This window comes from Hermetia illucens, chromosome 1 (assembly GCF_905115235.1).
Source record: "Hermetia illucens chromosome 1, iHerIll2.2.curated.20191125, whole genome shotgun sequence".
Taxonomy (NCBI): Eukaryota; Metazoa; Arthropoda; class Insecta; order Diptera; family Stratiomyidae; genus Hermetia; species Hermetia illucens.
Genome location: NC_051849.1, coordinates 95,477,206 through 95,503,965, shown reverse-complemented (window position 1 = coordinate 95,503,965; position 26,760 = coordinate 95,477,206). Strand labels below are relative to the sequence as shown.

The window sequence follows — 26,760 nt, the reverse complement described above, 5'->3', positions numbered from 1 at the left end:
TGAAAGGAATCCGACTATAATTAACAAAGTTATAGAAAGTCAAATACGTGAAAATGCGTTAGATCAATTTAGATATGCACATATAATATGTGTGCATCGTCATGCGGTATTAGACGATGTTTGTTTCTTCAGGATGAACGCAGTATTTACATCGTTGATGTACATACATATGTGTATCTTGGAGTTTGACAAAATATGTCGAAATGTACCAATTGCAAATTGTGCATAGAGAGTTTCTCACATAAGATGAACACAAAGCCTTTATACTCGAAGCGCCCAGTTTCCTCTATCCCGACTTGTTTTTAAGGTTTTCTTTGCCAATCGGTTCAATATCTGTCTGTCGGTCTGTCTGTGTTTGTCTGTCACACGCACTTTTCTCAGAAACGGTTATACCGATTGACACGAAATTTGGTGAGAAGGTAGGAACTGTGAACGCCCAGATATGCAGTGAGTGATATCTTTCTACGTTGAGATTTAGAGGTGGGTTCCCATACATGGCATGGTAGTGTAACATTTTTTTTCACCGAATATAGTCATGTGGGGTATGAAATGATAGGTATCGATTAGTACTTTTCGAAGCCGGTCTTAGTTTTGAGATTTTCTCTATATCGATATCTGTTCAAATTAAGTAAATAATCGTATATTACCATATTTTTAGGAAAATTGAGTAAAACCCCTCTTAAGTTTATCCCAGAGTTATAAACAACCCGAAGTACTAAATCTGACATGCTAAATACATATACATAACGGGCTACGTACAAATGGGATAGTTCTACACTCAAATATACTCACAGAAGAAGCAAACAAAACCTTTCATACCTTAAGCGCCCAGCTTCCTGTTTCCCGACTTGTTTGGTTTTTCATTAATTTTCTTCGAATTGTGATCATTCTCGTACGTTGTGTTTTTATAATAAAACAGAATACATACAACTCTTTTTATGTCCTTTCTGAACAGAAATGAATGAATTGATGACAAATGATATATGTAGTCAACGGAGGACAAGTTTGAATGGGGAAGCGTTGCACGGAAATCCTCTTTTCTTCACTTTTAGTTTTTGCACGAGACCTAGCCAATCCTATGCTCCGCTTTCAAACGGTTGCGACACCAACTATGTGTTATCAATATCAAAAGAAATATTCAACATGAACCCACTTTCGCCGTTTAAAAAAAAATAAGATTATTTGACAAATGCTAAAGACCTTGTCCTGACAAATATTTAAGTTGCTGTTCGCACAAGCAAATCTAAGAAATCGACATCTTATCGATTCCTCGAATTAATTTAATAAGAAATTCATAAAAGCGTTCGTTCACTCAAACTCGCAATATTTGCTCTACAAATGATAATTTCAGCCGTTACTCCTTCCTTTAATTTATGTTCAAATAAAAACTGTTTTCCACTTCTATGAAATGACCACTAATTTGGAGATTTACGATATTTGAGTGTAGAGTTGAATCGCCCGCAAGTTGATCCCAGCAGCTGTCAAAACTAGTCCAACTGCATCGCGGTCGGATTTGGGGGATTTGCGACTTTTGCATTTATAATTATTCTTTCATTTCAACTCTTCTCGTAAATACAGTTGAGACATGTCAGAAGGTTCCGAAGAGGTAATCCCGCCCGGATGGGAGAAACGTTTGAGCCGCTCGACAGGTAAATGCCAATAAAATCGAATGTCAAGATGCCGGTATATTCAAAATTCGCTTGTTGTGTACTCTAGGCATGCATTACTTCTTGAATATATATACGAAACAGTCACAATGGGATTTGCCAACTTCTCCGGCGGAGGTAAGCATACTAATTGATAGTCTTATATTCCGTTTAAATTACCAATTGCGAATTGTAGCCAACACACGGAAGTGGTCCTACGCAAGTCCAGTGCTCGCACCTGCTAGTGAAACACAATAAGAGTCGTCGGCCCAGCTCATGGCGTGAGGAAAATATCACAAGATCGAAAGATGAGGCACGGGAAATATTGAATGAATATCGGAAAAAAGTAAGCAAACTCATCCCGGGCTATGTTAAGAAAAGTAATGGCAGTGAACTATTGGTAATTCCAGATTGAATCCGGAGAGGCAACGCTTCAAGAATTAGCACAAAAATACTCAGATTGTAGCTCGGCGAAGCGAGGCGGTGACTTGGGAATGTTTGAAAGAGGTGAGCGTTATTATCTTTTAATGGGACGTAAGGCATTAAGCCTGACTTTGACTTTATCTCTAAACTAACGTAGTAAAATGTTCCGTTTTCAACACAAGTACTGTAGGCCACGAAGTCAACAGCTCTCTATGTGACTAGATGTAACCGCGGAAGCTGGTGACCGATACTTGATGGGGAGAAGCGGCAGTATCAACACTATCACTTTGTTAAAGATATGCGGGGTCCTAAGTCCACACCCACATGATGGTGGACCGGACCAAATGCAAAGCAACTTACTAGTTTGGAGGATAGCATCCCAAGCATTAAAAATTAATGACTGACGGTTTTGTCCAGGGCAGAGGCAACTCATCAGGCGCTGCCTCACCTCTGCCCTGGGATCGTGACCGAAAGTGCCAACAGGTGGAAAAACGCTCCCTTTTATCATGGCAAAAACACGACAAAGTTGCGAATTATATTGGACTAAATCGGGTGCTATGCTCCAAATTAGGGATCCATGGATGATAAACGGTGGGAGTAAGTTGCTTCTCATTTGGTCCGGTCCACCATCATGTGGATGTGGACTTAGGGTCCCGCATATCCTAAACAACTACCTAGCTTTAATCTAGCTTAGACTAAAACAATTGGCGTTTTAGTCCAATATATGATAATTCGCAACCTTGTCGTGTTTTTGCGATGATAAAAGGGAGCGTTTTTCCACCTGTTGGGACTTCCGGTCACGCTGCTTCCAGGGCAGAGGTGAGGCAGCGTCTGACGAGTTGCCACTGCCCTGGACGAAACCGTCAGTCATTTTTTTAACTATCACGTCGTTCGGTCGCACTTCTCCATCCGTAAGCGGAAGTCTTCACTGAGATTCAAGATAAATTTTAAAAAAGTGGTTAAAATTCTCGGTGCTAGCATCTCAAGCAACTTAAAGAATGCTACTTTAAATCGATAATGATTTTGTATCCTGCCTTTGTACTGACATTCTGTTGCTACTACTATAGTCACTTGTGTACTGTAGTTTAGCTGTGGTTGTTAGACTGCACGCCCAATGAATGCACTTTCGTGCCGACCACATCGCATACCTGATAAATCCTGTACCGCATAGATTGTGAAGGTAACACTTTTCATCGTTATTTAATTCTGTTTGAGGATATGACTTCGAAATTAAATATATCCCAAGTTTGACCTCATGCACTTGACTTATTTAGATGACATCAAACCCTGCTGGTGCTGATATTCTTAGAGGTCTGCTGTGCATAATTGGTAGCCGTGATGTTCAGATGAAGTTCAGTAGAAATTAAGACAAGGATCGATCCAACTTCTCGCAAATATCAGGAGGATACGAATCATTTATGTGATAAGTCCCTTACTAGTCTAAGGAGGCTAAGGCGATAATTCCCCTGATCGCGGGTTCTCAGGGTTTGCTGTTCTACCGGTATTTTTACATCGTTGAAACGCGGAACAGATAAATATGATGTGTGAGATTGTTTTGTCCTTTCTGTTACAGTCTGCTTATTGCATCATGTGCAGATATTTCCATAGAGTATAAAAATGATTTATTGGATCGACCAGTGTGTTTACTTCAAGTTTACTTAGTTTCACGGTTTCAGCCGCCGTTCATCCGATGTCTGTAATGAAACTTACGAGATTTAGATGGTCAAATGACCATCCGGAGTGGCCAAGATGACCTAGAGGGAAGAACTATCCCAACCTAACTATCCCAAAACCTAAAGGAAATTGGCTAAGTCGACCGTGAAAGTCCGCAAGCAAATACTGAAGCTCCATCAAAGCACTCGATTGATACATTCTTGCACGCCTCTATGCTAGCCAGGCTCGGTAATGTGCCAGTTTGGCACACTAATTTATCATCATCATCATCAACGGCGCAACAACCGGTATCCGGTCTAGGCCTGCCTTAATAAGGAACTCCAGACATCCCGGTTTTGCGCCGAGGTCCACCAATTCGATATCCCTAAAAGCTGTCTGGCGTCCTGACCTACGCCATCGCTCCATCTCAGGTAGGGTCTGCCTTCTTTTTCTACCATAGATATTGCTCTTATAGACTTTCCGGGTGGGATCATCCTCGTCCATACGGATTAAGTGACCCGCCCACCGTAACCTATTGAGCCGGATTTGAGCCGGACGGTGATGATATCGCTCATAGATTTCGTCGTTATGTAGGCTACGGAATCGTCCGAGGAATACATGAGGACTGGCAAGATCATTGTCTCGTACAGTAAGAGCTTTGACCCTATGGTGAGACGTTTCGAACGGAACAGTTTTGTGTAAGCTGAAATAGGCTCTGTTGGCTGCCATGCGCCGTGCGCGGATTTCATCATCGTAGCTGTTATCGGTTGTGATTTTCGACCCTAGATAGGAGAAATGATCAACGGTCTCAAAGTTGTAGTCTCCTATCTTTATTCTTCCCGTTTGACTAGTGCGGTTTGATGTTGTTGGTTGGTTGGTTTTCGGTGCTGAAGCATAATTAGGTTTCCTTGATCTGAGGACTTCCTACCACTCTCCTTCTACTTGATCCCGCAAAACTCACAAATGTAGGGACATCCTCTCAAATAATGGCCCGAGGATGTCGAGGAAGGGAGGGAACCTCAGGGGCCGCGCCTCATTGGAAAACTGAGGCAGAGGAATCAATGATTGAGGTTATGATTCGTCGTGGACTCTTTACCCCTGGATCGTGGCACTCGGTTTCTTTTCCAAGTTTAGCTCGCGTTCTGTTTTAACTCGTTAGACTGTCGCGAATTCCCTTGTTTGTTTGGTGATTTTCAGATCCGATGCCGTCCCACGCATCGGTACAGACATGATAATTTTGTACAATGACACGTGAGGGATCGAAGCACTCAAAGGCCCCTGTTTCCATTCATTCCCGAGCCTGGCTAGCACAGAGGGGTGCAAGAACGTATCAACCAAGTGCTTTGATGGAGCTTTAGTATTTGCGGGCAGACCTTCACGGTTCATCTAGCCAATTTGTTTTAGGTTTTGGGATAGTTAGGTTGGGATAGTTCTTCCCTCTCGGCCATCTTGGCCACTCAGGATGGTCATTTGACCATCGAAATTTCGGGTTGCGCGTGATTACGTTGGCGATACTGTTATGCGACAGGCATCCATATTCAACCGTAATGCGGAAGCCAGCAAGGCTTTGCTTTACTTTCGGCGACCATAATACTACTCCATATTTAATCATAGGCTTCACCATGACCTGGTGTATTCACTATACTATGTGTGGTCTAAATTCCCATAACTTATGGTCTTTTTGTGGCGAAAATAGCCCGCTTCTCCTTATTAATTACACACTTGAGATGTTTTTTTTTCAGTCTAAATTCGAATCCGGGATCACTTGCAGATACTTTGCATCATCCAGTTTTCTCTTGGTAAGAAAGGCCAGAAGAGTAGTCTTGTTGGGATTTACCGCAAGATTCTTCAATTCTGGCAACTATTTGACACAAAGATTTGTAATGTGCCTGTAAATGACTATATCGTTATTGCAGGCGATAATAATGGTCATGTGAATGAAAAGGCAAACGGCAAGAGGTGTCATAGGGGAATAGAGTTTGGTGCCTGCAATGAGAGTGGCGTACTTACGATCTTTTACTTGCCAATACATGGTTTACTAAACAATTGTCTTATCCTCCTACATTTTACAATCGGAGCAGTAAAATGCAATCGTCTACATCTACATACCTTATGAGACATCGGCTTTTGATTGCTGTTTTTCAAATCACGCTAACGATAACACAATGAATGAAACGCACTGGCTCAATGCGTTTTAAATTGTGAAGATTGCGTAAAAAGCGAAGAACTGATGTCACTTACGTGATTGTCGATCACTACGAATGTCAAAGAATCGTGGAACCAACCCAAAATTCCGATCCAGAAAGCTCGGAGACCCCGCTTCGATGATAAGCGATTCATCAACCCAGATACCTGGCTTTGAAGTGTTAATGTCCCAATAAAGGTCCTTGAGAAGAAACATCCCTATCATAAGTTTCGCATCGATAAAGCACTGGCCAATTGGCACATTTATTAAACGAGCGGTCCATTACAAAAATATTTAAGACAAACTAGACAAGCCGACATCCACGCGCACGTGATAGCAGCAATTCTAAATTGTGAAGTCTACGAGGCAATCAAACGAATGAAATTGGGGAAAGCAATAAGACCAACAACATCGTAGCTGTTATCTACCGCAAACATGCCCTTTAGGACTTTCTTCCTGAAATGCAGCATTATAGCTATTGTGCTAGATCTCTAGCCTATTATGAATATACGGGTAGTGTCCTCCGGGTTTTATTCCGTGCTCCTAGATTAACTAAGTAGAAGCGCGTATTCTTCTGTTATTCCTCATTATACCAAAACCGGAGGTAACAGAAGTACACAATCTGTGATAATAAAGCTCTAAAAACGAAGAGTTGAGACCCAACACTGCGGCTTGGTGAGTTCTTCAATCGGATTATCGAGAACGGTAGAATACCATCTGATTGTCGGTTTCAATATGGAAGAAGAAGAGTTTGTTCAAATTACCGCCGTGCAAATAATCGTGAACTAAGCCGGGTTTGTCAAGAACTGCGGAACTACTGATCGCAACACCGAAAGAAGTATCGCAAGTTCTATATTGAATTTCTCTAGAGAAGGCGTTTGCTATACAAACTCATCTTGTGTGCTCTGCGTCAACACCTAGTGCCAGAGAAACTCTCGCACGCTGAGTTAAATTGTTCTACTATGATCTGAAGAATAAAGTTCGAAATATGGTAGGTTTATCAAAACCGATTCACGTCTGTGTCAGTGTTCATCAAGGAATGACTCTCTCGCCATTCCTCTTTGTTCTTGTTATAGACATAGTCTGCCTTTCTTGACAACTCGACCAAAGGTGGAATGATCATCCTTTTAATCACATTGCCTTTGAGCTTTCGTCATCGCACACCGTCACCATCATGCTTAGATGATAAATATTCGATATTTTGCATTGAGGCAAAGTATCTGACAATATTTGAGTTTAAAAGGAGTCGGTAACGTTCTAACCGGTAGTTTCTGTCGCTGCAATCGGTCGTGTGTTCTTCATGCTGCGCTTTCGAGAAATCATGGAACAATAATATCTTTCCTGAAACATCAATTAAGTAGGTGATATCTGCTTGCTCCCGAAAGAAGAGCCAAGAAGCATTGGACCAAGAATCATCGATAATGAGAAAAGCTACATTGGCGATAGGATGCACCACGGCCAGAGTCCGTTTTGGACTTCAAACTTCTCCAAGCTTCAATGCAGTACATGACACCATTCGCTACTATAGATCTGATAATAGCTAATACTTTCTCAGGAATTTTCTTCCAAAGAAAATGACGACGCATTTATCGTTGAATGTTAAGCATAACTGACGAAAGAGTTGTCACAGAATAAGGAGAAGAGTCCGGATCTTTTAATTGCAGCCTGGAACATATAACGCCTGGGTCTGAGGCATAGACCATTTTGTAGTATTTCTTACTTTTGTTACCTGAAAACAAGAGCTTAAATAAATTTACATGTAATTCATGGACGCGATGATTTATAGAAGCTGAGGCCATGTGGCGCGAGTTACATATGTTCCAATTGTTCCTGATACTTCCCGTCTCAGACGACGTTTCCCGTGTTTCTTACCTCAGAGAGCAATGAACCAAAATTGATGGTTTGGTTTATCTTAATTTTCACTCAAGTTCAAATCAATGGTCGGAGGAATGAGAATAAACTGATAAGCAGCACATCGACACTGCCACAAAACGAAGCGTGTGTTCAGATACAGACAATCTATTTTACTCTCGGTATCATTTTTCCTGTGACTGTTGTCCATACAGCAACTATGGGAAGAGAGTTTCGACAGGGATGATCCCCTGCCAATTTCGTTCAGGAAATAGCTCAAAACACTTATTGATTCTCGAGGTACGTGCTTTGCAGTCAACCGAAGCTCATCTAAATTCATGCCTTCTCCTATGCATCTGAAAAGGCCTACGGGGCGGTCATCTGATCGTCGTCGATTGATCACGAATAGATGACCGCTTCATAAGAGTAAGGCTATTATGTGACAAATCACGGGTTGCCCCTTAAACAAATTAGCTTGCCCAAACTCGAACTTCCAAGATTGCGGCCGACTTAGTTGCCCGCGTAAGGATAAATGAAGCAGCAAATTTTGTTTGAACTGACTTCGAAATAGTCCTAGAATGGTTCAAGTCTTCTTCATCGTTGTTTCATAGGTTTTTGGCGAATAGGGTGTCAGCTATCTTCAGTTCACACCATAGCACGACAATTGTGCCACGTGAAATCGAAACAAAATTTGATTTTTGATTGCACAACAAAGAGTCGGCATGGCATCCACTTTTAACGCCTCAGAAATGCGAGGTAAAGTAATCGGTAACTTTCCCAAATATGGATACTAAACGTCAGAAGGCATGGCAATTGATGTCATCGGCTGTCGGTTACAGAATTGCGGAGAGCAACCAAGACTGTTGTTAGATGTATGCAACAGGAACATTTCCCCAAAGGGCTGAAGGATTTCGCTTGTTCCAGAGAAGCCGCGAAGAGCATTAAAAGGATTTGAGGAAGCCGGGCTGGCATAAAACAGGAAATATTGCATATGACGTATTCTGACCCGGGTACCACATGACGAATGGATGGACGAGAACTATTTATATAGAGAACCTTCATATGCGACAGCGCTACTGGCCGATAATGCGAACCCATGGCACGAGCGATTGTCCAACGATGTTTTAAATTTGCTAGAGCCAAACGCAATTATTGTTTCAGATGATGGGAAATTTACTATCGCCCTAAATAACAATCTCTCACTCTCTCACCGGAATTCACATTTGTGGACCTTTTCGGACAAATTACAAGGTGTACGGAAAAAACCCAAAAATCTTTCTTCAGTATACAGCTGCTTCACTACAAAGGGCGTCCACTTAAAGGTTTCTACGGACTGGATCTCTGCTGCCTTCTTAGGAGCCCTGCGCCGTTTCATAGGAATACGCGATCAGCGTAATAATATATTATGTTTATCGGAAAGTTCTTCCTATTTTAATAGTGAAACAAAATAACAAATTTTTAATATATAGAATAAATTTTATTGAATAATATAATTTCTATCATTATTTATGACTTCTTAAAAAGAAAGAAGAAATGATCTCATTTACGCTATTATCGACCATTACGAATGTGGAATCGTGGAACCAAATTAAAGAAACGATCCACACCACCCTCGTGGACACCAAATCAGGTAAACGCTTCATCAACTACTTGACTTTGGAATGATGATTTTCGAATGAAGGTCCGTGAAAAGAAAATCCTCTACCACAAGTTTTTCGACGATAAAACGCTGGCCAATTAACAAATTTATAAGGATGCCAAATGGGAAGCTAAGAAAGCGATCGCTGTTAGCCGAGCGGTTCATTACTATAAACTTGTCACTCGGGGTAGTGAGAAGGATCTGTATCGACTTGCCAAAATCCGACACCAACGCAGACAGGATGTCGAACATTTCTGATGCGTTAACGACAAGAACGGTACTTTACTTGCCGATCGTCGAGCCCCGACGGATAGATGGCGAGAATATTTCGAGCAGATTTCAACGAATGACCTGACGTACGCCATCGCTCCATCTCAGGCAGGGCCTGCCTCGTCTTCTTTTTCTACCATAGATATTGCCCTTATAGACTTTCCGGGCTAGAACATCCTCATCCATACGGATTATCCACAACCTGACGGTGGTGGTATCGCTCATAGATTTCGTCATTATATAGGCTGCGGAATAGTCCATCCTCATGTGGGGTACCAACAATTCTTCGGAGGATTTGTTTCTCGAACGCGGCTAAGAGGTTGCAATTTTCCTTGCTAATAAGCGAAGTCTGCGAGGAATACATGAGGACTGGCAAGATCATTGTCTTGTACAGTAAGAGCTTTGACCCTATGGTGAGAAGTTTCGAGCGGAACAGTTTGTCAGCTGAAATAGGCTCTGTTGGCTGCCAACAATCGTGCGCGGATTTCATCGTCGTAGCTGTTATTGGTTGTGATTTTCGACCCTAGATAGGAGAAATTACCAACGGCCTCAAAGTTGTAGTCTCCTATCTTTATTCTTCCCGTTTGACCAGTGCGGTTTGATGTTGATGGTTGGTTTTCGGTGCTGACGTTGCCACCATATACTTTGTCTTGCCTTCATTGATGTGCAGCCCAAGATCTCGCGCCGATTACCGCCTACTCGATCTAGATGAAGGCAGTTTGTACGTCTCGGGTGGTTCTTCCCATGATGTCGATATCGTGAGCAAAGGCCAGTAGTTGGGTGGACTTAAAGAGGACCGTATCTCTTGCATTTACGTCAGCATCACGGATCACTTTCTCGAGGGCCAGGTTAAAGAGGACGCATGATAGGGCATCCCGTTGTTGATGTCGAGTGGTTTTGAGAACGATCGTGCTGCTTTTATCTGGCCTCGCACATTTGTCAGAGTCAGCCTAGTCAGTCTTATCAATTTCGTCGAGATACCGAATTCTCTCATGGCCGTGTACAGTTTTACCCTGGCTATGCTATCATAGGCGGCTTTAAATTCAATGAAGAGATGGTGTAACTGATGTCCATATTCCAACAGTTTTTCCATCGCTTGTCGCAGAGAGAAAATCTGATGATGCCTCTTTCGTGTGGGTCAATGATGTTCTGGGCGTATGGGGCTATCCGGACCTAGCAAGATAGCGGAGAATATCTTATAGATGGTACTCAGCAACGTGATACCTCTATAATTGCTGCACTGTGTGATATCTCCCTTTTTATGTATGAAACAGATAATGCCGCGTTGCCAATCGTCAGGCATTGATTCGCTGTCCCATATCCCATGAGCACAAGTTGATGAACCACTTGGTGTAACTGGTCACCTCCATATTTAACCAATTCGGCTGTAATTCCATCGGCGCCTTGCAGCTTATGATTTTTTAGCCGACTGTTTCTCCTATACTTGGTGGTGGCAGTATTTTCATCAAAGTACTCAACCCCTCACTCCAATATTCCCATTCTGTCGGAAATCAGATTTCCCTCTTTGTCTTGGCAGGATGAACATCGAGGTGTGTAAGGCTTCATCCAGCTGACTTGTTGGTAAAACTTGCGCGCCTGGTGCGGTTGCTCCCTGTACTTTTCGAGTTCACAGACCTGTTGGTTCTCCTAGGCTTCCTTTTTCCGTCTGTGAAGTCTGTCCTCCGGTCGCCGGAGTTCGTGATAAGTCTCCGCGCGTGCCCGCGTTCTTTGAGAAAGCAGCATTACTCGGTGTGCAGCATTCTTCCGTTCCGTTGCTAGCTTACATTCATCGTCAAACCAGCCGTTCCGACTCTTTTTGCGACTGAAGCCAAGTATGTTTGTTGTCGTATTTATGATAACGTTCTCCAGGTGATTGTGAAGATCTTTTGTTGATGCTTCATCTCTAGGTCCTCTGTTGACTGCGGTTATTGCGGCATCCATTTCCCTCTTATAGGTGTCGCGGTGGGCTGTGTTGTGGATGGCTTCAATTTTAACTCTCATCTGATTGTCAGAGGGGATTCTGGGCAGTATTATTATTCGAGCTCGGAGCACCATGCCAACGAGATAGTGATCCGAGTCTATATAGGCTCCCCTATATGTTCTGACATTCATCAAGGCTGGGAGGTGGCGGCGTTCGATCAACACGTGGTCAATTTGGTTGGAAGTGGTCCCGTCTGGAGACCGCTTTCCGCGCAAACCAGGTACTTCCAACAACCATTTTGTGCGACACTGCTAATTGAATGATCCGCAGTCCGTTATCATTTGTATTTTGGTGTAAGCTGCAGGAGCCAACGTATCGCCTGAACATGGGTTCCTTCCCTACTTGGCTATTAAAATCCCCAAGTATGATTTTGATATCATATCTGGGACAGGCCTCAAGGGTTCGTTCTACTGCCTCGTAGAAGGTATCCTTCTCCGACTCTGCATTCTCCTCTGTAGGGGCGTGAACGTTAATGAGGTTTATATTTATAAATTTGCCTTGCAAGCACAGACTGCATAGCCGTTCGCTTATGTTTTCAAAATCGATAACAGCATGTTTCATTTTTTAGCTGCTACTCCCAGCACTTGGTTTACTGGATGCCACTATAATATATGGTGTAGCGACTCTTCTGCAGGAAACCGGTCCCTGTCCAACGTGTCTCCTGTAACGCTATTACATCAACCCTATATTGGAACAGGGTATCGGCTAGCTGCTCAGCAGCTTCATCTCTGTACAAAGGGCGCACGTTCCATGAGCAAATGCGCAAATCGTTATTCCTTTGTCGTTCCCGGGTTCGTCGTCTTATTATCCGTCCTGTCCTCCTGTTGTGACTTCGTAACAAGTTGTTTTCCGTGTAGGGTTGTCAGCCTTACCCAAATCCCAACCTGAAGGACCAGTTGGTAGAATTTTTCCCGTTTTTAGGCGCGGGAGACTCGCCTTCATCCGTCTCCGTCTGCAGCTTGTCGTGAAGAAAGAGCCCCCAACGGTCACAACGTGGATATGGAGATACGGTTTGGTAGTAGAGATGTTGGTTCAGCAGGCGTTTCCCAGGTTTTATGCTCCATCGTGGGTACCAATCCACATTTCGCCCTCGGACCTATAATACCCTTTGACCATATATTTTAGGAAAATTCTTGGGATATGTGCTCTTTTCTCGGTTATTTGCGGTTGGTTCCATAGTAACAATTTTATGGCAGTTGTTCCCATATCGCGGACAGGGATCCTTGTGGGCTTAAGGATGGAGTTGCGCTGTGCGACTCGGGTGATGTACCCCTTATTTGCGGCAAAGGTGTTAGGTAAGCCTCGTATCCACTGAGATGAATACTGAGCCTACACTCATTATAAACTAGTACCACTGTGCTAGTTGTGGTGAGGTTCTGATTATGAGTCTTCCTATCAATCTGTGCCCGAAGGAAATCGCAGAGTTATGTTTACATGACAGATACTCGCATTAACCCCTTAGGACCTTCGTCTCGAACAAATTCTGCCAAAGATTAATCCTTTTATGGAAACAGCATTCAAACTAATCACTTTAATTCCATATGAAGCTCTACTTTTTTACTTCAAAGTCAATATTATTAATTTCAAGAAAATGCTTGTCGTCACTCCTAAAACGCACCCCTTTCGCAATATTGTCAGGTTATTAGGAAAAAATAATGCACAGCCGACCACGTAAATCGATAGAAATGGCATTGGCAGCACATCAGAAGCATAAATTGTAGCTGAATCAGAAGCTCACAGAATAAACAAATATATGTCATCAGAAATTCTTGCATTGTTGCTTATCGTATTTAACATAATAATAATATAACAGTAACGTACATAATTTCAGTAAGCAAAACTGCGATCATTTCTTTGAGTATAGAGAGAGTATATATATACTTTGCTTGTTGACGAGGGCACCTTCCTATATATTGGAGACATGATATTTAATGTTTAGTTTCTATTTACAGTCTAAGGCACCCAGTATTCAGATTAATCAGTCAACGGCGGAATAAAATCGCCTTTCATTGCTAAGAAATCCGTGATATAAATTCTGGCGACACCGAGTTCAAACTGTTGTGTTAAAAATCGTCTCAGAGGGTCCAAAACTTGAATAGTTTGTTCACAGTTGAATGAATCCTCTTTTTGTCACTCGAATAATAAAAGTAAATAAGCAGTTATCCAATATTTCTTTCCAGGTACCATGCAAAAACCATTCGAGGAAGCGGCATTCAACTTGAAAGTTGGTCAGCTTTCAAAAATTGTCGACACCGATTCCGGTTTGCATTTAATACTTAGAACTCAGTAAAACTCTAATAAGCATATTATCGAAGCCAAAAAATGTAGCGTCGCGTCTTGTTGAATTATGATTACATAAAAAAAACTGTACACTATATAATGCACTTTCAAATAATTATATGTACGTAAAAAATTGGATTTGACTGTGGAGAAGTAAATGAAATAGTGACGCCAATAACTGCACGTAAAGTTTACCTTTTTTCTCCAATTTGTGGGTTTTTATTATAACGAAATATTAAAATTACAACATACTGTAACTTGAAAACAAACTACTTTTTTAAGCCTAATTTATCGATTAAAAGTTTTGCTCCTGTATGCTTTTGTTTTTTCAGTGTGGACAGGTGTGTGGACAGAAGCTCTTTCAGATCACTTTGTACAGTTTTATCTTCACAGTTTTCGTAAATATTTAGCAGGATAAAACAAGCTCGGTTGAGTTCAACCCAAACAGAAAGCTGAAAATAATGTTGATAAAAATTTAAGATTAAAGTTTATTGAAAGTGATATACCGCTTCTTCCGACAGCCCCTTTACTACTTGACTTCCGAATGTTGGCTCGCTATTGGCACTTCTTTCTTTGTCGTTCTTGATGATTTTCTTCAGTGCAATGTGAAGACCTGGATGCTCTATTCCTAGCATTTTTTCGGCTGTTTTGGCAGCCTCTTCACCTTTTGTAAATAACTGAAAAATGTTTGTTAGTATTTTCAACTCACTAGAAGAAGCAGGTTCTTACTCGGATTTTTGCCTTGGTTTTTTCATCTAATTTGTCATTTTTCTCAACATCATCTTCCTCTTCGTCTTTAACATTGACTGACCAATCTGGTTCACATACAACTCCGGCAAGCGCAGACGCTGCTTTGTTAAAATTATTTTCATCCACTAAAAGCACAAATTTAAGGATCCATTTAGTTGATATAATCAAACATCTTACAGTTTTTCAAAATGATGGCAGTTGTCAGCCCTAGGTGTCCATTCTTTATCCAAAAACTAGGGTTTTCGCATATTTTCTGGGCAAGTGGTTCTTGAATTTGTTCCAGGATTTCTTTCCTGCGAATGTCTTTATCTTTTTTACCGTACTGTAGCCCCTCCTCTAAAAAGCTTATCAACTGCGGATGGAAGCATTCCTTATCGGCAGGTTGGACGAACCATTCAATCACCTTGCGACCCCATTGCGTGTCCACTATCGATTCCAAGTCTTCATAGAGGTGATCAAATATGCTCTTCTTGATAGCTTTTGTGTCATCCATTGTGTTTGCTATAGCGAGAATTAGAACATGTCCTTGTTCGTGACTAGTAATTTTTGTCAAATGTTCTCGTAGTCCTTTCACGATTCCCTGTCAAATATTAAAAGATTATTTTAGCTATTTATTAGTAATTTTCCAGAATAAGAAATAGAAAACTTACACGTCTTTCCTTTGTTGGTGAGTGCCAGAAACACAAAATGGCTGCTCTGCAACCTTCACGAGTCGTGATGATTGATGGAATGAGGGGCGAGAACAATGTAACCATTTCTCCTCGCTGCTCCTCAGAACACTCTTCCAAATATTCTAGTAAAACATGATGTACCAAGCAATTGTCAACTAATTTCTTATTCGCTGCATGTTCTAAATTTAATTTAAGTGCACTTAGGACCGCACTTTTCATTGTTGGAGCATTCGCGTATGTATCGGTCAACTTTTTGACCGAATCATCTTTAGACTGGAACGGATTTTACTTTAGTTACGGCTAATTCAAAGCATTTATGTATGAAGTCTTTACCGTCTTGTATACACCGCCATAAAATTCCTGCCGCATGTATGCCTTCTGCTTATTTGAAGCCCATGTTAAGTAAATCACGTCAATAATTCCATTTGATATTGAGTGTGTCGCTAATTTAACAATGTTGCCGTACATAGCTTGGATTATTTTTTCCCTTATCACATGGCTGCCGTATTTGACCATCCGAAGGACACAGAAGTGGGCGTATTTCGAGAGACTCATTTCAACTATAATTGGAAGCAACTCCTATTCAGAAAGTAAATGAAAGTTTAATATTTTGTAGATAAAAGTTAGGAAGTGTTTACCTCTGAAATTTTAGTCCTCAATTCTGGCGATGCATTTTTCAACAAACATTGGATAATCCTAGCTGTATCGTGCGCCATCACAAACTTCTTTACGCAGTCACTTTTCATCAATATTTTGAATAGCTCTTCCACCAATTCTTTTTTATTTGGTGTTGCTTTACTGGAATTAAATTTAATATTAGAAGTAAATGTGATTGTGATTGGAAATTCGAAGAGAAGCACGATCAAATTAATGTAGATTTTTGAAAGGACACTAAAGCAGCAAAGCATTGAAGCAAATCGAAATACCGAAAGCTAGACGCTTCGGGTGCAAAGGTTTTGTGTTCATCTTGTGCGAGAAATTTCCTATTCACGTTTTCGCATTCCTCCAATTCAAAATATTCCTTCATATATGGTACATATGTATTTTCAAACTCCAATTCCGCCGTTCATATGAGTTCACTTTATACACTTCTTAGAGCACGATAAATGCACGTGAAATACACAAATTTGACATTCCATAACTTTATTAATAATAGTTAACTTTGGAAGCTGGAGTTTTTTGGAAATTCTGTATTAAGCAGTTATCGGAATCGAATGTATTTCGAGGCCTAAATTTTGTGATTTTTTTCAGATTTTTGGGTTGGATAGGTTCTGAGAACGAGACATGTTACACTTTTTGGGGTACACATTTTGAGGCCTTACTCTCATATGTTTCATTCAGAATCAAAAATATCATCAGTTTCGAAAAGTACTAATTGACGACCATATTCTGTGAAAAAAATTACACCTTCCTCTCACATGTATGAGAAGTCCATCTCCTCCCCCCAATTAAACCCAGTACAAAAGGATGTCACGCGTTGTATGTAAAAAAATCACGAGGTCAAGAGTGATTTGTGAAAAGGATCACTGGCGGTTGCAATTTATTCGTAGGCCAAATTTTATCGTTTGACGCGAATAGCATTGACCAATTTAAGGTTGCAGGCAAGACTTCAAGTTGGATACCTTCACAAGACGAATATAGTTCAAAACAACGTAGAAGCAATAGTATTTCTCGGTGTGAATATGCGTAATAATGCGATTTATTTTATGCTACTGTAAAGAAACGTGAACACTCACACGAGTTGAGCAAAAGCGGTTAGAGACGCTTAATATTTGGCCTAACGCGGGATAGACTGGATGAAGAAAGGGTAAGTAAGGTGGTTGATGAATTTAATTATGATATCAAACATCCTTGTAGACATCTTACTTTAAAGCACAATACTTGCGTTCAGGGCCATAGAGAGTAAACGCCAGAATGCACATTATGAGGTAAAGCTTCCCCCAGGGTGAAAATTTTACAAGAATTCCTATTATCCTTTCTTCCATTTGAATCTCTTATTTTGACCCTCGAGAGAACTCCGGCTACGGGGCGAACCCCCTCCCTCATATGCCACATAGCTAATAACCACTTCTTTTCTCCGTAACAACTCCAATTCAGGTTCGAAATGAATTGCTATAAAGGCAAAAAGTACTTCTGCGTGACAAGGTTTTTTTTAACAGATGTTTAATCATCTTTCCGATTATCCAGAGCGAGCAGTCCCCAACGCATCGGGAAACATCCTCCGAGCTAAGGCTTTGCCAAACTGATTTACCATAATTTTGGAAGAATCGATGTTTTTAAGCGTTGAAGTTATTTATATCAACTCACATTGGGATTGTTTTTTAGTAATTAAATGCCCAGCAACGAAAAAGTTCGCAATCAATCAATGATCTGCTTTTTAATTACGTCTAGATAACATTTATAGTCTCGCCTCATGATGTCTGTTTTGGAATTTAAAATTAAATATTGGTGTTACAAAGGGACTGTCATATTCAAGGGGAGAGAGTGAAAACTCCAATTTTTTGGGAAATAAATGTCAAGAAGAAAAAAGTAAAGTGTCGAGGAAAAGGCCCGTAGTCTTGTTTTGCGGGAACACGGTGATAGTTATAGAGAAATAGGGAGAAAAATCGATTGTTTTGAGGTAAGTATTAGAATTTTTTAAAAAGAATGCCAGAGATGGCAGTCTGGGAGGAAAAGAAGAAAAGAAGAACGAGAGAAAAAACAGGTGATTACTCCCCGGGTCAGATGATTATTACAGCGCGCATCTTGACGAGATAGATTTGCAACTGCTTCTCAATTACGCATTGAATTGCTGGAAAGGGGAAATATGCCAGTTAATATAAGAAGGGTCCAGCGACGGTGAATGAATTAGGGGTCAAAGCTCCAAACCAACAAAAAATTTATATTTTTGAACGAAGGATGTGCTTAAAAAGGCTGAGTTGGGCATTGAAATGACGTGACTGAACTGTGGACGATTGGAAGCGAGTTTTGTTCTCTAATGAGTAGAAACTCAATTTGGTGGGATCTGATAATCCGTCTCCAGTACAAAAAAGAAAAAGAGGGAGATTTGACCACCGATAGAAGTACTACATGAGCACTTTGATGAACTAATGTTTCAGGAGGAACCCGGTCCCGTGTCATAGAGCTCGTACTGTAAGTAGACGAAATTTTTTATTTGTTTTATCGCCAATGCAGTTCTTATTCACAGGTAACATCTTCGAAGGAGGAGCCATGGCCAAAAAATAATCCAAAGTTGAACCCCATAGAAACTTAATGTAGAAAAAAAAAATATAAACGATATGGTTTATTGAAATTCCGGAAGATTTTATTGAAAATTCATACCAATTGATGCTGGCGGTCATACGAACTACTAAAGACCGAAAATAAAAAAAAAACGAAAATTACTTTCTTCTAATTTGACATTTATAGGCACATAAATACCTTTTCTCTCAAAACTCCGATTTTTCTACCTTTTCTCTCAAAACTCCGATTTTTCTTTCCACTATATTCTTTGAGTAAAACTTCTGCTGATGTAAATAATAAGAACTTCACGTGCAATCACATGAAGCTCAATTTTATTTTCCAGTTTTATGATAAACCCGAAAACCCCTTTTTGAACTGGGATGTTCTTTCATACTCACAGTGGGAACATTTTTTTGTCGGACACTGTATACCATAAGGACTATTTTGGTTTGATATTTATAAAATTACTACAACAGGAAGAATAGTTTACCAGATACATGGCGAACAATTTGTATGTTAAATCATTTACTTTTCCAATTTCAACCAATCACATTTACCCGGCAATTTCGTTGAATGAGGCCATAGAAAGAAAGAGCCCTTTACCAACATAAGCAGGGACCACGGTTATACCACAAATCCAATATGGGATATTCTCATTTCGGCAATTACAGAATCTCTTAATTGGGAAACTCCAAACACGATCTCCACACAGAAGTAATTTTTAGAAAAAAACAACTTCGCTAATTATTATTGATCTTGACCGAATTTAACCCGCATGGAAGATCACTGGAAGCCCAAAGTATCTCCAATGATGACTTCGTGAAATGGTTCAAAACAAGAAGGCGATGCAAGTAGGCCGTATACTGAACCTTTTTATTGGCCAGATCTTACTAATCTATTGAAATAAAACAACTCATTATAAGTAAATAATAGCACTTTGGTGCGATCATTAATAAATAAGCCCTTCTGTGCAAAAGCTGCCAGTGCGCAAACTATGGGCTAAATTTCACACTCCTCGAAATCGTTCCCAGCATGAGTAACTACGATGGCTTTATCCTAGATATTCAACTCTAGAATTGGGCTATTTTCCCGCCGTTAATAACATCGGATTTTAGGGTTCAATTTTGAAATTGTTTTATCTTATCCCGTTCATGCGTCGGCGTCTTATCATGATCTGCAAAATTTCTTCTAAGTACTTAATACTTCGGCTTTAAGATCATTGCTTTCAGCTTTCAAGTTGCAAGGTTGGAGAGCTGCAACTTCCTAAGTTCAACATCGACCGTTTGTATGATCCAGCTGTCAATGGACAGTGGGGGAGCTATCTTGTTGAACGAATGGCAGATACACTGAGTAACCAGCCTGAGAATACCGATGAGTATTGGCCGCCATCAAAAATGATCTTTTCTCGGGTGCTACACATGTCGAGAGATCCTATGGACGTTAACAGTCGACTTCTCATCCACGATGACGAGCAACTGAAGAGGTGGAAAGAACATTTCACCACGACTCTTAAGCGTATCACACCCGGTGAGGCTATGCCTCTTGGAGATGGAATAACTAGTCACCGTAATGTGCAGATATGTACTGTTCTCCCAATCAGAAGAGATATCGTTTCTGGCATCAATGCACTCAAACAGAGAAAAGACGCTGGGTTTGACGCTTATTTATCGCTGGACCCGCAATTACTGCAAACCTTTAACTTCCATTCGTACGGAAATTTTGGAAATCCGAGACATTTTACAGAAAGTGGAAGGGGATGATCGTTAAGATTCCAGAGGATACCCTTTCTGATAATATTAGCAGTATCTGCATGCTCCCTGCCGTCGTAAAGATAATAGCTAAAATAATCATGGAACGCATCCAAGAACATCTCGAAAGCTCGATCGACATGCATTGACCACATCGACACTTTACAGATCATTGAGGAATAGTTCGCGGAGTTTAGATTTTCGCTGCACCATCTCTTCATCGATTTCGAAAAAGCTTTCGATAGCGTAAGCAGGAGTATATCTGGAATGCTCTACGGACGAGCCGCAACGCCAAAAAATCGGAGCAGGAGTGTATTGACTCAGAGAGAGATAGATAGCTTCGGTCTGAATGGCTGTACGCCGCTGCTGCGTCTCAGGACGTAGGTGGGGAAAGTGCAGGAACTTTGCAGTCTTGCAGATTACTCACTGAGAAAGCTATCACTACACCTGGCAGTTAGGTAGCAAACCTAAAAAATGAGGAAAAGGAGTAATTTGAGGTCCGGTACGGATAAGCGGCGGGAGTCGTCTGACTTGGTAACTGGGTCGGGCTCCCGTAATGGACAGAACGGCGTCGAAACCGCTAGTCGTGGGGCGTTTCAACCTCTAGGCGCCATGATAACCAGGAGCATTACACCGTCTGCTGTAACTATTCCGCCACAATCTGTGGCGACCATTTCAGCTAGTTCGCGTGAACAGTGGATGAAGTGGATTGAGCAAATGAACCTCTTCATTATCCGCTCCTATTTCGAAATAACGGCGGGGCAGGTACAACATCTTACCACCCCTTGTTCCATCATAGATTCGTCGAGCGTTTCCCGCAATTCGCGCACGTGACTGTGCAGCAAATCGCAGACCAGTACCGCTTTATTACTCGCAGACTTGAGTTCAGGGACAAATTTCAAAGTGCTTGTATAGAATTCTCGGAAATGGATCCTTTGTATAGACCAGGCATTCCCAGGCTCTATGCATCTCCAGCAATTCCCAGAATTCTATCTCAAATCAATGATGAGATTGCATTTCGGCTGTGTGCTGATATGTCGCTGCTGGAACTACAATCACATGTGTATTGTGGTGCAGTTTCGGCTGTCAGATTCACCATGGAAAATTCATCTGGAACTTCGGCGGGACTTACTAAGGCAGGGCATTGCTAGACTGATTCAAATCAGCACTGACAATGCTAGCAGACGCTTGCTCAGCATGCTGAGTGTGGATCACCGCCGAAGCTCATGCCACTACGCCCGGCATGAATTTTGCGGATGTTAACGAAGAGGAAGTTCGACAAGCCATAAACAGCTTGAAGAACTAGAGGGGCCCAAATCTGGGTCGGGTATAGAACTTCTGGTACAAAAAGTTCACCACTATACACGGTCGGTTGGCACATAGCTTAAATCAGATCATGAGTCAGCCGGAGGAATTTCTACCCTTCTTCACTGCGAGGATTACCTACCTTATCCCTAAAAAGGATATGGTGCAAGACCCTGCAGACACAAGACCGATTAATTGCTTACCAAACCTATACAAATTCATATGCCCATTATTACTACAGGCCAAAGAAACCTCTTTAGTTGCTGTATCGATTATACCAAGACTTTCGACAGCGTCCTGCACACTTGGCTAATCGATGTCCTACATCTGTATCGCAATGATCCGAAAGTAATAAAGTTTTTGGCGACAGTCATGGAAGGGTGGCATACCACCTTATCAGTGCCTTCATCTGAGGGTGCCAATACCTCGGAGCCTATTCACATACGGAGAGGCATTTTCCCTTTTTGTTTTGTATTGCGCTGAACCCCCTTTCATGGCTACTGAATGATGATAGAGGGCATGGTTTTGCAATAAAGTATGGCCTACGTGCTAAGGGCAAACTGACACACTTGATGTACTTAAATGACATCAAGTTGTATCCTGGTACTGACGACCATCTTAGAAGTCTATTGCGAATATTAGACATGTTCAGCTGTAATATTTGAATGGAGTTTGGATTAGCGAAGTGTCGAATCCAAGCCATCTACAAAAATGATTACGAGCCGCATGCCGAACATAGCATAGCACCTCCACATCCAAGCTCTGGCTGAGACAGACCTATAAATACATAGGAATTATGCAGGGAACCCATGCTGCCCGAATTCCTGCGACGTGTAAAGTTGGTGCTGCAACCTTATCTCTCGGGGATGAATAAAAAAAGCACATTGAATGTATTCGCTATCCCTTCACTGGACAAAGACCTATCTGAAAAACGTCCAGCGGCGAATAGGAACTACTATGTCAAAATTCTGAATGCATCATCCAAACTCTGCCGTGCAGCGGGTGAACCTGCCTCGTGACATGGGAGCTAGAGGCGTGGTTAACGTGGCAGCACAACATCATCGCCAAGTCGCCTCACTGCGCCTTATTTTTACAACAAAGAACAGGCGAGTCCCTTGCATGCGGAGAGACAGGCAGACGGTGGACTGGCTCCACTTATCTTGAAGGATCGATCTTTCAATCCTCTGAGTAGGGTGAAGTCGGACCTAGAGCGGATCGATGAATGGAAGTCGAAGACAATGCACGATAAACACATGAATTGTCTTTGGCAGCCATTTGCCGAACAGATGGCTGTGTGCTACGGACCACTTTGCTGAGATGGAGGATTTCATGTGTGCCATTAAGGACGGCGTGGTCGCCACCTGACCTTATAAAATGAAAAAGTGGAGAACGACCAGTGCAGAATATGTGGTTCGGCGTTAGAGATGTTGGACCAGTGGAGAATATGTGGTTCGGCGTTAGAGACGTTGGACCATCTCATTTCTGGCTGCACTGTAATGGCACCGGAGCAATGATGAACGCATAATGCTGTATGCGAGGTGATTCATCAAAACCTTGCATACAAGCATGGACTGATCACGGCAACGTGTCCGGTTTACCGATATGAGGCGCGAACAGCACTTGATAGTTCTGCTTACAGCATGTATTGAGACCGGCAACTTCTAACTGAACGCTGCATTGAATAAAACAGAATTTTTGAAACCCGACCTCAATGAAGCGGATACAATGCATGTCAGTGCGAACGACCTGCCAAGAAGCGATTCAAATATATTGGATCAATGGTAAAGTACGTCATGAAATTGCTTCACGCATCAGAACTTGGATGAAGTGGTGCTCTACAACTGGCGTTCTGGTAGTAACGAACACGAATGCCACTTGGTGAAATTGATCTGAATACCGAAGTCAATGGGAAACGACCAAAAGGGCGGCCGAAACAACGATGGCTTGATACGCTAGATCATGATTTGAAAGCCCCACGACTGCATCCAGATCAGGCTTTTCACCGAGCAAAATGCCGCGACCGACCAAGATGTTATTTCTTGTTTGCGCCTTTGAAAGATGGGTTTCCAAACGTGGAGCAAAATTGTTCCAGGAAGAAATCTGGTAACTCAAAGGATAGGTTTAAAAACCCTCTCTGTGTGCTGTAGGCTAGTTCTGAAGATTTGGACCAGTACAAATCCCATCAGTGCGGGTTTCATAATCATGTTATGTTCAAAGTATTTTTCTCAAGGAAAACATATGGGTTTGTTTTTGGTATGTGAAGAGAATCACAATCATCAACATATATTGGAACATAACCGAAATGAATAGGACGCGAATTATCGCAGAAAGTCACTCACCATTTCAGTTTCTCATAAATTTGCTTGACTTCAGCCGCTACCTCGTACGTATCTTTCGCCTTTTTCCTTTTCAATTTCAGTTCCTTCTTTTCCTTTTTCAGTTTATTCCAATCTGTTTTCTCATTGCTTTCCAGTTTTTCATTCTTATCCCCAAATTTCTTTGGACCTGTTGGTTTGCTAAATTTACCGGGAACCTTCTTTCCTCCACCAGGTTTACGAATTGCACCGGGTGGGGACGGTTTCTTCGTTGTAAGTTTAGTCTTTTCACTTGACTTTACTTTTTTCGGCTTTATTTCATCATTCACCGATTCCTTGTTGTGAGATCTCTTGATACCGACACTCATTTTGAATTATTAAAACGATGTTTCTGGGTTTAGTAACGCGAAGCACACCAAAACTGTTTGACATCCGCGAACGTCAGAACCACACGTGTTGAACTGACATTTGGGATGATTGTGGAGAGAAAAACAATGGAGAATTTAGCTTCGTCCGCATTGTATGGAGAGTTAAGTCAAGTGCACATTATATTCGTAAAACATAAAACATTTTTTTTTGGTTTTGAAAATTTCAACCTGCTTTGGGTTTATATCATCTTTTTCCAAGACTTTGACCATTCATGCATGCACTCACACTTAGACTAATTTGAAAAGTTGCTTATAAGATATAAAAAATTCGGCTTTCTAATCTTCTATGCCTTCTTTAGACTTTGTAACAATGATCCTTTTACGTTAGCAGCATTCCTTATTTGAATCCAAGATAGATGAATAGACTTTATCTTTCTATTGCTAAATGAATAACAAAACAAGTTGCAATCCTAACTGCTCAATGCATCATTTAATAGTCAGCGATGCTTGCAAAAAATTGCAACGGAATCTGGCAATTCTACAATTCAGCCGGTGCAATTGCGTTTACCAAAAGACGCGCTTTTTACAAAATTTATATTTGACGTTTGTGAACTCGCGAGCGGTGTTTTGACTTGTTCCGTCATTGCGTATTTCCCTTTTCCGATTGAACACCCAGAAAATCAAAAGTTAAGTGAGCGGAAAACAAATATAATGAGAAAGTTAAGTGCCAAGAAAAAAGTGAAGAAGGCTAGAGGCAAGGATGAGGATGCGGCCGCTACGCCGGACTCCAACGTAGATTTGGAGGTAAACGAAAATGGCGGAAAAAACGATGAAAGCTCCGACGACGAAAGTGACAACAGCAAAACAGTCAAGCGCAAAAGTAGAAAGAACGCCGGCGAGAAAAAATCCAACGACACAGAACCAGAAGACGAAGCGGCCGAGGAGGAGAAGAAAGCTGATGATGCTGATGAAGGCGAGGACGAGGAAGGTGACGAGGAGTATGAGGCAGGTTTAATCCAGTATATCCGCTTTTTATACCCTTGCTTGGACGGTGTTGCTTGCAAAATGGATGTTCAGAATAGCTCTCTCCACTATATTTGTTATCGCTTACATGGTCGCCTTTCCGGTGATTCGTTCACAGGTTCAGGACATCGTGGATGAAAAACAGGAAAAAGGTGTGACGTATTACCTAATCCGGTGGAAGGGATACGGTCCAGAGGGTGACACCTGGGAACCAGAGGACACATTGAATTGTGACGATATTGTCGCGCGGTTCAAAAAGAAGGTACTCCTCCAGAAGACGCACCCGATATAGTTAATGCTAGTAGTTGGAGCTCTTGAAAAATGTATTTCCTTATAGAAGAAGACAAAAGGATCATCCGCGTCAGGCAAATCGAAGAAGAGCACTCCTACTGGTCAGGGAGCAAGGAAGCGTAAGGCTGAAGAGGAAGTAGATGACGAGCCAAGCGATCCCGAGAAGGAGTGGGAGGTGGAGCGCATCGTGGATGTAGGTTACGAAAAGGGTGTCCGACTTTTCCGAGTTCGCTGGAAAGGCTACCGGCCCAAATTTGACACATGGGAGCCAGAGGAACATCTCAATTGCCGAGATTTGGTTGAGAAATTTATGGAGAAGATGGAAGACTCGAAAAAACTGGGCCAGAAAGAACTGCGCGAGAAACCCAAAAGGACACAGCGTTTCGGTGGAGACTCCTACCGCCGCGGCTCCAAGCGGAATGCAGGACGGAGCAGGTGATACTTTCACTTTTGACTTGTTTTCGACGCTTAGTGAACAAAATTATTACATTCCAGGACTGTTTACTACGAGGAAGACTAATCTTTTCTTGGATATTTTGTTGTGAAGTATTTTGGTTATTTTGTATTCCGATATTTTTAAGCAAGTAAAGAACTCGGTTTTAAGTTTGTTTAATGGCGCGGCCTGGAATTGTAGAAAATATATAACAGTGGAGCGTTCGATGAAACAGGCGAGCTGAAAGAAACAATCCTTAGTAAGAAATAGAAGCAGAATCTCCATAATTTGTTTGCAGTATTTCTCTCCAGCGTAGCGTCGATAGATTAAGGAAAATACATACATGCAGGATAGATGCATCTGCACAAAATCCACTTATTGAAACTAATAATAGTTCATATATATAGAAATAAAAAATTTTAAAAATTCTAACAAAATCTTATGGTTTTGTCGTTTTCCATCAGAATTTTAGGGATTGTGGTTGTTGGTTGTGAACTGAGGAATTTGCTTGGCGGAACAGAACATGCATTTGTGAACAACTCAGAAATGAGGAAGACCTGTATCCTCTTGTTTAGTTCTATCCATTCCGCCGTACAGTGTAAGCAGATGCTAACGAGGGGATTTCTCTCCCTATCGACCGTGGCAACTGTTACGTTCGCTTTTGATCGATTTGTTTTTTATATTTATTACAAATGTAAAAAAGGAT

At 41.5% G+C, this 26,760-nt stretch overlaps 3 protein-coding genes across 4 annotated transcripts; 2 read left to right on the top strand and 1 right to left on the bottom strand.

The window, feature by feature from the left end:
* Positions 1 to 1,458: 1,458 nt before the first annotated feature.
* Positions 1,459 to 14,243, top strand: LOC119661520 (putative peptidyl-prolyl cis-trans isomerase dodo). Its single transcript, XM_038070895.1, has 5 exons — positions 1,459 to 1,649; positions 1,717 to 1,784; positions 1,843 to 1,992; positions 2,057 to 2,153; positions 13,829 to 14,243. Exons 1-5 carry the CDS (start codon positions 1,586 to 1,588, stop codon positions 13,936 to 13,938), a joined length of 489 nt encoding a protein of 162 aa, XP_037926823.1. The 5' UTR covers positions 1,459 to 1,585; the 3' UTR covers positions 13,939 to 14,243.
* LOC119661519 (protein penguin) lies at positions 14,167 to 24,399 on the bottom strand. Its single transcript, XM_038070894.1, has 8 exons — positions 23,964 to 24,399; positions 15,988 to 16,147; positions 15,683 to 15,928; positions 15,329 to 15,622; positions 14,856 to 15,258; positions 14,658 to 14,803; positions 14,435 to 14,605; positions 14,167 to 14,380 (listed from the first exon to the last, which is right to left on the bottom strand). Exons 1-8 carry the CDS (start codon positions 24,305 to 24,307, stop codon positions 14,198 to 14,200), a joined length of 1,947 nt encoding a protein of 648 aa, XP_037926822.1. The 5' UTR covers positions 24,308 to 24,399; the 3' UTR covers positions 14,167 to 14,197.
* Positions 24,400 to 24,847: 448 nt separating this feature from the next.
* Positions 24,848 to 26,486, top strand: LOC119646517 (chromobox protein homolog 1). 2 transcript variants are annotated; one of them, XM_038046977.1, is made up of 4 exons: positions 24,848 to 25,312; positions 25,449 to 25,592; positions 25,671 to 26,056; positions 26,117 to 26,257. In XM_038046977.1, the coding sequence occupies exons 1-4, from the start codon at positions 25,019 to 25,021 to the stop codon at positions 26,139 to 26,141; spliced, it is 849 nt and encodes a 282-aa protein (XP_037902905.1). In that variant the 5' UTR covers positions 24,848 to 25,018; the 3' UTR covers positions 26,142 to 26,257. The 2 variants fall into 2 exon arrangements, with proteins under 2 accessions (XP_037902905.1, XP_037902904.1); XM_038046976.1 differs by having other exon boundaries at positions 24,852 to 25,312; positions 25,668 to 26,056; positions 26,117 to 26,486.
* The last annotated feature ends 274 nt before the right edge of the window (positions 26,487 to 26,760 follow it).